The sequence below is a fragment of the Rhinolophus sinicus genome, linkage group LG10, assembly GCF_036562045.2.
Source record: "Rhinolophus sinicus isolate RSC01 linkage group LG10, ASM3656204v1, whole genome shotgun sequence".
Classification (NCBI taxonomy): domain Eukaryota; kingdom Metazoa; phylum Chordata; class Mammalia; order Chiroptera; family Rhinolophidae; genus Rhinolophus; species Rhinolophus sinicus.
This window is the reverse complement of record NC_133759.1, coordinates 30,413,668-30,425,774: the sequence shown is the minus strand read 5'-3', so window position 1 is coordinate 30,425,774 and position 12,107 is coordinate 30,413,668. Positions and strand designations below refer to the sequence as shown.

The following is a 12,107-nucleotide window of genomic DNA, read 5'->3' as shown; positions in this document are numbered from 1 at the left end:
TCTATAGTTAGAGTTCATAAAATTTGTAGTTGGAAAAGCAGCATCACCTGTTCAACTTGCTCCAAACATACGTAAACGTTTTCAAATAACCAAATTGAGCATAAGTTTTAAAATTCAAACTTAATTAAAATTTACAATTCAGTTCCTCAGTTGCACTAGACACATTTCAAGCCACCACATATGGCTAGTGTCTATTGTACTGGACAGCTCAGCTTTATATAGTTGATTTTTTTTTTTTTTTTTTAAGTATCCTTGGGACTTTTCCTACAAGGACTGGGACCAGTTTTCTGTTCCCATAATAAATCCTGCCAGTACGTGAACCAGAGCAGGGAGTGACATTCACCTACCCGCCCTGACTTCTGCAGGTCAAATTTCTAAGGCATTGGTCCCTGCAACCAATAATCTATAACCAAAGTGAGAAGAACGTAAACAAAGGCATGCTTAGATTTAGATGGATGTGTTAGCTTTCCATTACCCATGTGAGGAAGGGGATTTCATCGGCATTTGGTGATCCCTCTCTGAACTTAGCGTTTCGGTTGTTGCAGCCAGCCAACGCCCACCTCCTCAACCCTCCACCTCCTGCCAGAGCAGCACCACAGGCTAATAGCTTTCCAGACACAGCCCCTCTTGAGTCATCTCAGGGAAATCAAAGAATTGCATGCTAACTCTCGGGACAAAGGAGAATCGGGGTCCCTGTGAAAGAAGTCCCCTTATTTCTCCCCTCACAGGAGCAGAGATGTTGGAGTGACCAAGATCTTGCAGTTCAAGCGAACGAAGAAGTATTTGGGAACTTCTGGGCCATCCTCATTGTCATGCAGGGACTCATGCGGGGTGTCAGGTGGGAGACCCTGCTCGCTGCGCCATTTGTCGCGCAGGGTGTCAGGCGGGGTCGCTGGTCCTGCTCCCCACATAAGAACGCAGGACATGGTGAGGCCAAACAGGAACACCCACGGAGCCACAGGTAGGGGAGTCATACCACTATATTCTCGCTGGCGGCTGGGTTGGATACACAGGAAGCAGGAGCCACACCGTCCACAACCACTTCTCTCTGCCAACCAACCACACTTGCTAGCTGCAATCCACTGTGCTAACTGCAATCTGCTCTTGCTAGCTCAGCCACCATCTTCTTGCTAGCTCCCATTCTTTGCTAGCGTAGCCACAGCAGTTATATTAGTGGCCAATGGCTCACTGGTTACAGCTGACGGCCAACTAGCCACAGCTGATGGCCATGCAATCACAGTTGATGGCCATTTACTACCTGAGCCAGCACCTTTCCACGTGAGGCCGAGAGCCTGGAAACTGCTCTTTGGGGCTCTGTCCCCACACTCATGCTCTCTTCTTCCTCCCCCTCTTGAGGAAATGAGTTTCACTGACTATGTGCTAAGGGCTGAGGGAGCTGCCATCTTCTCCCTCATGTTCTGATACCACACGAGCTCTGAGAATGTGCCACACTTACCCTGGGTCCTTCCGGGCCAGGCCAGCCGATGGGCCCAGGCATGCCAGGAACACCTGGGGGGCCAGGTCTGCCCTTCAAAGGCAAAGAACAAAAGTCAGGACATCTGAATTTGTTTCCTCTTCTTGCAGAAAATAAGATTTGTCTCTGGGGTCCAGAGAAGAGTATGGGGCCTCTAAGTGTGGCCCCAGGACCCTCATCCCCACCCTCCAAAGACTGACAGCCTAAAAGGTGGATCACTTAGGTATAAGGTAAAGCCCTTGATGTCACGTTGTGTCAACACATGAGATCCTATTTCTACTGAAGAAATAAAAGGTGATGGAGAAGATATTGTAAACTTCTTGGTTTCTCCATCTTTATCACCTCCACCTACTCATTCAAATGTCCCCTGCATACCAACATGTTCTCGCTGAGGATGCAGGGATGTGATGTAAATGGGGTAGGATTGTGTTTGGGGAGCAGTAGCAAATGCTGTTGCTAGCCCCTCAAGAGCTTTCTCACCTGCTCTGAGTGCCCATCCCCCAGTGGCTACCTTCCTTGCTGTAACAACTAATTTCTGCAACCTGCGACTGTGGAATTTGCCTGTGGGCAGCTGGAGCTGCCCAGCAATTTATGTACTTCCCCTTTCTGCAGCCAACAGTACAGCTTCCTTACCTCAAGGTGGGACAAACTCCAGAGCTTCCCTCAGGATCAGGCTGACGCTGGACATCGCCTGATACCACTCCCACACTGTGCTTCTTCCCCTGCCCCATCTGGCTCTCCCCTCTCCTCAGCCTCCTCTTGAGAGCACTCTCTTAATAATTAATTCACTTGCACATAGCCCATGCCACCTCTGTCTCTGTTTCCAAGGAACCTAACCTAAGCCAGGAGCTATGAATAGTAAGCCCTGCAAGAGAGAGTGGGATCAGGGACTTGGGGGGGTCTATCGTGACCTCTGCACCCATGGGCTGATTTCAGTTAGCCTAGCTGGGGGCGTGGAAGGCTCAGCCTCTAAACCAGGGATCACAAATGCTGGCATGTGTGGAGTTTCTACTCTCGCCTCCCACATCCATGGCACACATCACTAATTACTCATGGCCCTCATTAGTTCTGAGTGTGGAGACCATGCCAGAATCCTTTCCAGCTCAGCTCTTCAGACCACTGCTGTCCCTTGGCTGGAGCTGTCATCTGTGCCCTAAAGTATTGTAACTTTGCCTCACAAAGGTCTGTTGGAGGTTCTTATTGATAGTGAAAGTATTTGAATAAAGCATTCAACCAAAATAATAGTAATTTATATTTAGAATCATAGGTATCTTTCTTGACCAAAGTTTTGCACCTCCTTCTATCACCAAGACGTCCAATTTCAGTGCCATTGTCTACTGACCACAGAGTGCCAGCATCCATTGACCACGGCGAGTGGCTGCTGGTTTGCCTCTTCCTGACACTAATGAGAGTCTTGATAATATATGTGTGGTTCACTCAGAGTCCCTGTGACCTTAAGTAATTCCCATTTATTCTGTCTGTTTGGCACTTTATTCCAGTTTAATCAAATAGACAGTGAGAGTCATTTTGTGCCACTAGTTGGGGCCTTGGAGAGTTTCTCTGATACGGGGCAAGATGAGATGCTCTGAGGCTGGGGGAAATTTGGCCAGGCTTGCAGCATCTGGAAAAAGTCCAAATGCCTGGCAGTAGCAGGCTCCAGCTCCCGAGCAAAGGAGTGGGCAGAAAGAGCAAGGTTGCTACTGTCATGATCAGGATGGCAGTGCCATCACTGCCCACCTGAATACTGGAGGCCACAGAAGTGCACTGTGGTTCCCCCACCCCAAGGAGTGCACACACACTCACAAGAACGTGGAGCACAGTTGCCCATGTAATGCTGACAGAACTGCATGGACCATACCTTCCTTCCTGGTCGGCCAAGCTCCCCCTGTAGATGGAAAAGACAGGTAAGCAGAGGCTGCTTTGGAAGAGAAGTTCTGGAAGCAGAGGGCTTAGTAGGGCTGAGGACTGGGCATGCTCACGTGGCTTGGTCAGTTGTCCACTCACAGCAGCCCTGCCATGTCAGTGGGCCAAGCCGAAATACACTGATGGGACCCCACACCTGCAGCAGCAGCCCAGCCATCATGGAGCCCATCCTCATGCGCTAAGGCAGAAATACCATTTCCCCAAAAATAAGACCTAGCCAGACAATCAGCTCTAACGTGTCTTTTGGAGCAAAAATTAATACAAGTAAAAAAAATCTTATAGTAAAATAAGACCGGGTATGATATATGATATGATATGATATATGATATATGCTATGATACAATACCAGGTCTTCTATTAATGTTTGCCCCCAAAGACGCATTAGAGCTAATTGTCCGGCCAGGTCTTATTTCAGGGAAACACAGTAGCACATGCTTTGAAAGCTCAACCAGAAAGTTCTCAGTGACACCCCTAGAAACAGCCAGGAATTACCAAGGAGAGGTGGGCTGAAGATAGTGGCTCATACCTTTTCTCCCTTTGGTCCCGTCTTGCCAGGAAGCCCCGGTGGACCCTACACAATCAAGACAGGAAGTGAAGAAAGTATACGTCAAAGCAGGGCCGACGGGTGGTGAGGTGGGCAGGACTGGGGGGGAGGCTCTGAGGCACTGGGCTCCTACAGCAGCCTCGTCTCTACGCAGACTCGGGGCTCCAGGGACCCCATGAAAGCCCCTCGTGGCCTCCAGCCCAGCGTCTTCCTCTTCTAGCTGTTCCTCCTCCTCTAGCTCGCTCTGCGCTGTGCTTACCGTGGTGCCTGGGTCGCATGCTCACACATCTACTCTCTGCGCTTTTAATTTTCTCCCTGGAATTCTTGGGTTGCCTGAAACATCCTGAGTGCTTGATGAAAGCAACTAACGAGTCTTAAAGAAATGCTGTTTGCTGAGAACAAGAGGCTTCACCGCCTCTCGTCTTTTCATCTGCCCTTTCCAAGCTTCCCTGGGCCCTTTCAAGAGGAAAGGTAACACTTTGCATGCGGGAGCAGCCGACTGAGAAATTCTCAGGTGGAGGTGTGGGTACCAGGTACAGCAAAAAAGTCTTTTGTTTTAAGATGTTAAGAAGGTGGGCAGGTAAATAGTGCATTTTTGTACCACTGCCCAGCGAAGGACTGGGGCTGACTCCAACTCAGGGACTCCAGCACCCACCGCACTAAGGCTTGGCACACTCACAGCAAAGCAGCTGCTTTCTGCTCATGCATCTGGGAGATGCTCAGCTGGCTGTTTTCCAAATTCCCACACACAGCAGAGAGGACATCCATCAACCCTTCCAGGCCACTGCTTCATCCCCAAGGTCTGCAGCTGAACACGCCTAATATAAAGCCTGTTTGAAATACGATTTCTACGAGACTTGTCCAAATGACAATCAGACCCCTCAGCCAGAGGTTCCCCAGCCTATGGGCACATTGGAATTCCCTGGGGATCTTTTAAAGATCCCGAAGACCAGGCCACACCCCAGACCAATTACATGACAATCTCAGGGAGAAGGGTACAGGCACCAGGAATTTCTGAAGCTCCCAGGGGATTCTAATGTGCAGAGGAGTTTGGAAACCACCAGCTCTGGTTTAGTCTCCTTCTCTTTAGGGGAGGGGACAGGGGACAGAGTTGTCATCCCATTCTTTTATTCTTTTCCAAGCCTCAGTTTTTTCCATTTCTTGACAGGGGCGAGAGCCCTCGCGGCCATGGAGCCCTGGCACGACGTGTAGCTGATTCACTGGAACGTCTTGTTACAACGCACATTCTGACTGAGGGGAGGATGACACTCTGCACGTCTAACAAGCTCCCAGAGGACGTCAGTGTTGCTGGTCCACAGAGCTCGCTTTGGAGGGGACAGCATTCACGCTGTGTTCTAAGAGGACAGGGTGGCTGCATAGTCCCCTGGAGATGGACCGCGCAGAGAGACTGTGTGAGGGTAGAGATGAGCAGGTGTGACAGGAGCGCTTTGGCCAGCAGAGAATCCCCCTTTCTTCCCCACGCTCTGTGGGCTCTCCGGTGCCCTGAGAGCTGTTAGCGTAGACTGTGGGAGGTGGGAAAATAGAAACCCACCTGGGAGGTGTTCCTCAGGGGCCCATCTTCCCTTTCTGCAGACTTCCCAGCCCCTCTCTGGCCTGGCAGCTCTGGCCAGCTCTGGGTTCAAAGTCCTGTTTTCTTTATTGAATTTAACACATATTTATGGAGAACCTACTGTACCCCGTGCACTGGTGCAGACGGGCACACAATATGAACAAGATGGACAGTGTCCCGCACTCCAGACCAGGGCTCATTTAACTTTTTCCATAAAGAGGCAGACAGGAAATATTTTAGGCTCTGCCTCTGATAGAGCAACTCTGTCACAACTACTCAACTCTGCCCTTGTAGTGGAAAAGCAGCCAGAGACAATACAGCTTTAATTACAAAAAAAGATGGATTTGAATGGTGGCCATAGTTTGCCAGCCCCAGCATAGAGTGGACATTTTATGGAGGGGAGATCAAAAGAAATCAGGAACAAAATAAATGAATAAGGAAACTATCAGAACATGAGAAAAATTTGCAGAGAACTAAAATCATTGGATGGAGAGTAACGGGGAAGGCTACTGTAGGCTGAGTGGCTGAGGAAGCGGCATATAAACTGGATTCTGAGTGACAAAGGAGCTGGCCATGGTGAAACTCAGAAGGAAGAACATTCTAAGCAGCTGGAGCCACAGCATCAAGGCCCTAAGGCTTGAGGACCCAGGACATGCATAGTGGCCGCTTTGATGGGCAAAGCTGGTGGCAGGAGATGACGCAGAGATACAAGCCAGGGTGAAGAGCTTGTTTCTCAGTCTTCCTGCGATGGGAAGCCACGGAGGGTTACCCAGGAGGGTGAGATAATACCGAAGGCACCGGGCACTGACTGCTCCTGCTCCCTCTTTCACTCCCCACCCCCCATCATGGCAGGCAGGCCCAGAGCCTCAGCCCAGGGGCCATTCCTCCTTAGTGCAGCCCCTCTCCCAGGCAGCCAGAGGGGCCAGGGGTCTGTGAGACGGGGTCTCTAGAGGGTACTCTGTTTGCCTAGAAAACCCTTTCTCTGGCATTTTGCCTTTAGCTTTGCTAGAGAGGGGTGGGTTGCTTGTATCAGTATCTGGGGCCACGTGATCTCAGGATAACAAGCTCCTCTCTACCTCCACTTTCCTGCACTGAATGCAGGCAACTCTGGGTCCATTGACTGGGGGTCAAAGGCCACATAAGGGGCAACCCACTGCCATGAATTGTTCAATGGTAACTACAATACTAACCACATCCATCTAGGCAGCATTGCATTTGGTCCCCTACCCCAGTACTGCGGGGGTAATCATTGTCCCCATTGCATGGATGAGGAAATCAAGTCTGGAAGGCCAGATTGAACCAAAGAATCAGTGTTCTATTCACGTGGCTGTGGAGGTAAGCCAGAGAAGGAAAACAACCCCCATGCCACATTAACACAGGCGGTCCCAAGAGGCTCTGCCCAGTTGGCTGCCTTGCTCTGAACAGAAGATAGCACCAACCTGAGGGCCAGGAGGCCCAGGGGAACCAAGTGATCCTTGTACACACGGGGCCTGTGTGGTCTCCAGCTCCAGGATGAGGTTCTTCATGTCTGGGGAGAGAAGCTGTCATGCAAAGCAACACAGGGGTACAGGTCAGACTTGGGGGACAGAAGAAGGTCACCATCCTGGACACAGACCCACTCCACAGTCCAGTTCCCAGACTGGCGGCTCTCTGAAACCCCAATGGATGTCCTAAGAAGACAACCTTCTGTCCTGGGCCACCAGTATCTGTACCCTTATCAACTCCTGAGACACGCCTGCCTTGAATGGATTACAGAGACATAATGGCCACTTTGGATGGAGTTAGAAAGCTCATTTCAGGGGCCTTTATCCAATATTTAGGAGAGTGCTGTCCTACAGAAATCAAACGTGAGCCACCAATGTAAGCCGTATATGTAGTTTTAAGCTTTCTGGTGGCCACATTAAAAAGGTAAAATGAAACAAGTAAAATTACTTTTAATAATATATTTTTTAACCCAATATACCCCAAATATTATCATTTCAACATATACTCAATATTTAAAAAATTAATAATGAGATATTTTACATTTTTTCATACAAAGTTTTCTAAATCCAGGCTGTATTTTATACATACAGCATGTCTCAACTCAAACTAGCCACATTGAAAGTACTCAGTAGCCCCATATGGCTAGAGGCTACTGGTTTGGACAGTGCAGGTTGAAGAGTTTCTGGAAAGATTTGAGACTCAAGTCCCTAGAACGTCTGGCCTGTTATCTTCTAGGTCAGCTTCCCAAATCCTGTTCTTTTCCTTGCCTTTTCCTCTCTTCCTAAATTCTGTTTCCTCTCACACCTTGGTCTGGCTACAGCAGGACCATTTCCTGCATCACCTCCCAAAAATGGTCTATGTTAGATACAGGCCATGGAAGGGAATTTCACGAATACTTGGGGAGAGAAAAAACAAAAGGGGAAATTCCACATTTGAGCAGCTGATGGGAGCTCAGAAAGTTATAAATTCACCTCATTGTTTTCGGGAAGATGGGACACTTTGTCAAAGTCAGTTCCCTACAGAGATGACTCCCTCCATAACTAATTTAAGACAGTGAGAGAATGGACACCCACCAGAAGCTGCAAAGTATCCAATTCCAGGTCTCAACCTGCTGTGTGAGAGGAAAGGGTTGAATCCTTCAGAGAAGATTCTGGCGGCAGCTCACTCAGGGGTTGGAGAAGCAGGCGGGGGGGGGGGGGGGGGCAGTGTGGTGGGCACTGAGGAGCCCGCGTTTCTGTTCCCTCACGTGTCCTAAGGTACTCACCGGACTTCGGCCCCCTCTGAAGAATGGTGGTGGGAACAGTGGGGGTGGAGGGGGTGTCAGCAGGCAGCATGCTTTGTGGCTGCCACGCTTCTTCTGATCCAGGCCAGGAAGGGCTGTTTAGAGAAAACTGCTGCTCATTAGCATGGGGTCAGTGCTGGGACCTCTGTCATGCCCACTGTGCCCCAGGGAGACCCAGGCTGCCACCCTAGAGTTCCGAATCTGATTCCTGACCTGTGAGATGTCAGCACACCTCCCGCACACCTACTTGACAGAGCCCCCCCCACCCCCCACCTTCACTAAGATACGATAAACAAGTTCACTAAGGTACGATAAACAAGATAAAAGAGCGGACGGCATGGACACAGTGATCGTCATAAGGCCCGTTTCTCCTTCTTCAGAGACTGACTTGTCACTTTGTAGATGGGACAAGGAATGCAAAGTTCAGACAGGCTCGCAATGTTCCCGCAATAGATGGGGAGAAGGAAGTCATTGTTAATAACTTTGATACTGTGCCCAGAAGGAATTGTTCAGAGAGGGAGGCAGCCAGGGCTGGAGGTAGTAGCACCGATTACAAGGGACCAGGAGCCACGATTTAACACGTTTGACTCCGGATCGTATGCACCCATTTGGTGTCACCCATGCTCGCTAGACAGATGACAGTTAACGTCTCCATGCATGAGTGTGAGGAGATGAAGAGCGGACCCTGGACCCTTCATCTCACATGGAGTCTTTCAATACACGCAATACTGGGGGCCAGGGTGCGGTAGGCATGAAAAAGCAGGGAGAATCGAGGGCGCTTTTGACCTGGGGCCACAGCGGTCAGAGCTTGAGGCGTACAAGTCACAGGAGGCGCTGGTCTGTGGGGAGAGCTGCCAAATTTGGCGTGAAATATCTGTTCATTCGAGCACAAGCTTTTCCAGGCACTGGGCTAGGCCTTGTGGGGGGACGAAAGATGCCTAAACGGTGCCCCTGACCTGCAGATGGTAAAGCCTGTGGGGCTCGAGTGGCTGCTCAGGCCCTCCTGCTCTTACCCCCGCCGGCCCTCCCACACCGAGACCCCTCCTGGAGACGCTGACTCTGGATCAAGAAGTGTCAGGTGCTGCCTCCACCAGAAGGCTTTCCTTGACTTCCCAGGCCAAGGCTAAGGGGTCCTGCTGTGCTTTTCTCTGCGTTCACCCCTATGTTAGCCTTGAACCATGGGGGCAAATCTGTTGTCTTGGATCTTCCTGACTAACCTGTGATTTCTGGGAGGAGATGGGAGCCAGCTTTTATCCCTAGAGTCTAGCACAGTAACTGGCATACACTAGATATGCCATAAACGTTTGATAAATTAATTTTTAAAAACCACTTACCACACGCCAGGCACCATGTAAATGCTTCACATATATAAATGTACCTAACCCTTGCAGCAACCCTAGGAGTTAAGTACTATTACTACTATCACCACCCCCATTTTACAGATCAATTCACTGAGGCAAAGAGGTGAAGTGACTTGTACAGGTGATACAAGTAGTAAGTGACAGAGCCAGGATTCAAACCCAGCAGTCTGGCTCGAGTCCTTCCTCTGGATCTCTACACCATAACTTCATGTGGGTGGACATGAGGTCAGGAGGTAAGAAGAAGGCAAGGGGCCCCCATAACAACTCCCTGAGATTTATAATGGCAATGCCCTCCAACCAAAGACCACCAGGACTGCACCTGTAGTTGAACACAGCTGGCCCTACTGACTCACTGCAACGAGGGAGGACGCACACCAGGGGGAAGAGTGGGGAGTGGGGCATCTTGGTAACAGGCTGTGAGACGGGATTTATTCTAGGAATTGGGCTTTTGCTCAGTGATGTTGGGGGAGCAAAGGCTGGCTCTGCTCTCCTTTGGATGCTGTTGAGAAGCGAGAGCTAGTCTATGACCAAGCATCTTCATTCTTACCTAGAAGAAGAGACTAGAGGGAGACAGAAGCTGTGACTGGTAAAGAAGCAGTAGTCACTCACAGTAGCAAGGATAGAGGTGTAGTTGGTCATTTGTGTAGTTGGCTGATAGTCTTATCTTGTCCGTATCTGACAGGGTGACAGAGTAGCCTTGTTTTTGTCTTGATCCATCACAGTCACAGAGTGACCTTGTGTGATGTCGCTCGATGATCATTTATGTTTTACAGCAGAACACCATGCCTTAGCTGTGAGTGTGCTCCAGCTGTCACGGGCTGCTTTTCCCTCTTTCTCAGTGGTAAACTAATGTAGCTATACTGTTATAAAACCTGACATGAATGCCAATGGTATTTGTCTTCAAGTTTCCTCCCTAGAGTGTAGAGTGAGCTAGGAATCGACAGCTTCGAAGCCTGGCAGACACGCACCAGCACTCCAGAACCCTCTCAAGGTCACCCAGCTGCAGTTTCTCCTCTGCCTCTCTTTGGCGTCAGCAGACAACTAAGGGCTGAGGGGTTTCTGCAAAGCTGCTCCCAGCCAAGAACACCTGGGAGGCTGGCAGGTTCACACAGCCGTTTTGCACCCCTGACCATTTATTTTTCCAGACCATATATGGCCTCCAATGCTTCCCTTCACCCCACGTCCTGTGTGGCCTTCCACTGATGACAGACCCTGCATCATTCAAAGCAACCACTTCTCTGATTTCTTCCTGGAAACTGGAGAACTCTTCAGTGAACATAAATTATCAGTTGCTTTTCCTGCAGAGGCATCTGCATTGTTCACTCCTCCCCTCCCCTTTCCCCCTTGACCTATTTCATTTTCAGCAGGTGAAGACCATGTATTTCTGCACCCACCCCAACTCCCTGGAGATGTTTGTTTTTAGCACAGTCTAGTTTATTTACAGCTCATTCCAGTTCAGAATATTTCCATCAGGTGGACATGTTTGGGAACAGCTTCCCCTACCCCTGCCCCCACCCCTCCTTCCCAGACAACTAAGCCAGGACTTCACATGTCTATTTTGGTGTCATTAGAGTGGCCTGTGGGTCTCTCTCTGGACTATGCTGCCTCCGTGGAATCGTGTCTGAGCTCAGGGTCCAGCCTGGAAAAGCCCCAGCAGGCTCTGTTGTGATGGAAAAATCGTGTGTGTGTGTGTGTGTGTGTGTGCATAGGGGGCAGAAACCTGGCTATGCCACGTGGCTCGGCCCCAGGCAGCTGCCTTGGAAATGCCACCTATCACAGATTTCAGGACTGCTTTCCCTGACTGAAAGACACTAAAGTCACATTGTACGTGGCCACCACAATGCCAAATCATGGGCAGAAACAATGCTGAGTCTGATGCGGGCTTTTGGCAAACATTGGGGGTTTTTGTTTCTTTGTGTGTCTGTTTTGTGCTGTAGATGATGCTGGCTTTGCCCTGGGGACTCAGCTTTGCCCACTTGACTCTGGGGCACAGCCTTGGAAAGGGATTCACTCCTCTTACTCTTGGGAATACAGAGGCTTGGAGTGTGAGTCCAGATGCAAGTAACCATGTGACCCAGTAAAACTCCCTTTTTCCATCTGAGACTCAGTTTCCCCACTTCTACCCCAAGGAGTTTGGCTCAAGCCATCTCCCAAGTCCTCTGTACACATCTGACACCAGGGTCACCACTGAGTCTGTCCATCTGGAGCTCCCAGTCACAGGAGCAGCCCATCCATCGGGTACCAGAGACAGCCCTTTCTGTGTCTGCTGCCCTTTTGGCATCAAGAAGCCTCCCCCACCCCCAAATCAAGCAAATATGTCCTCAGAAGCCACCCATGGAAAGAGGCGACAGAAACATCCTGCCTCAGTAGGTTGGGAAAATTACAGGTGTGGCCATATGTTAACTATTCTGCAACTGCTCGTGCAGCTGGTGGACTGTTCAACGTCTTCTTCCTCCTGCTTTTGGGCC

The 12,107-nt window shown here is 50.0% G+C and overlaps 1 protein-coding gene across 7 annotated transcripts in view; it reads right to left on the bottom strand.

Moving 5' to 3' along the window:
* Positions 1-12,107, bottom strand: part of COLQ (collagen like tail subunit of asymmetric acetylcholinesterase) — a 59,293-nt gene that overhangs the window by 20,567 nt on the left and 26,619 nt on the right. For all 7 annotated transcript variants that reach the window (XM_074312817.1, XM_074312820.1, XM_074312822.1 and 4 more), the window contains 5 exons: positions 8,261-8,373; positions 6,951-7,052; positions 3,924-3,968; positions 3,333-3,359; positions 1,457-1,528 (listed from right to left, as the gene is read on the bottom strand). In XM_074312817.1, the coding sequence (XP_074168918.1) occupies positions 1,457-1,528; positions 3,333-3,359; positions 3,924-3,968; positions 6,951-7,052; positions 8,261-8,373 (359 nt within the window). The remainder of the gene's footprint in view (positions 1-1,456; positions 1,529-3,332; positions 3,360-3,923; positions 3,969-6,950; positions 7,053-8,260; positions 8,374-12,107) is intronic.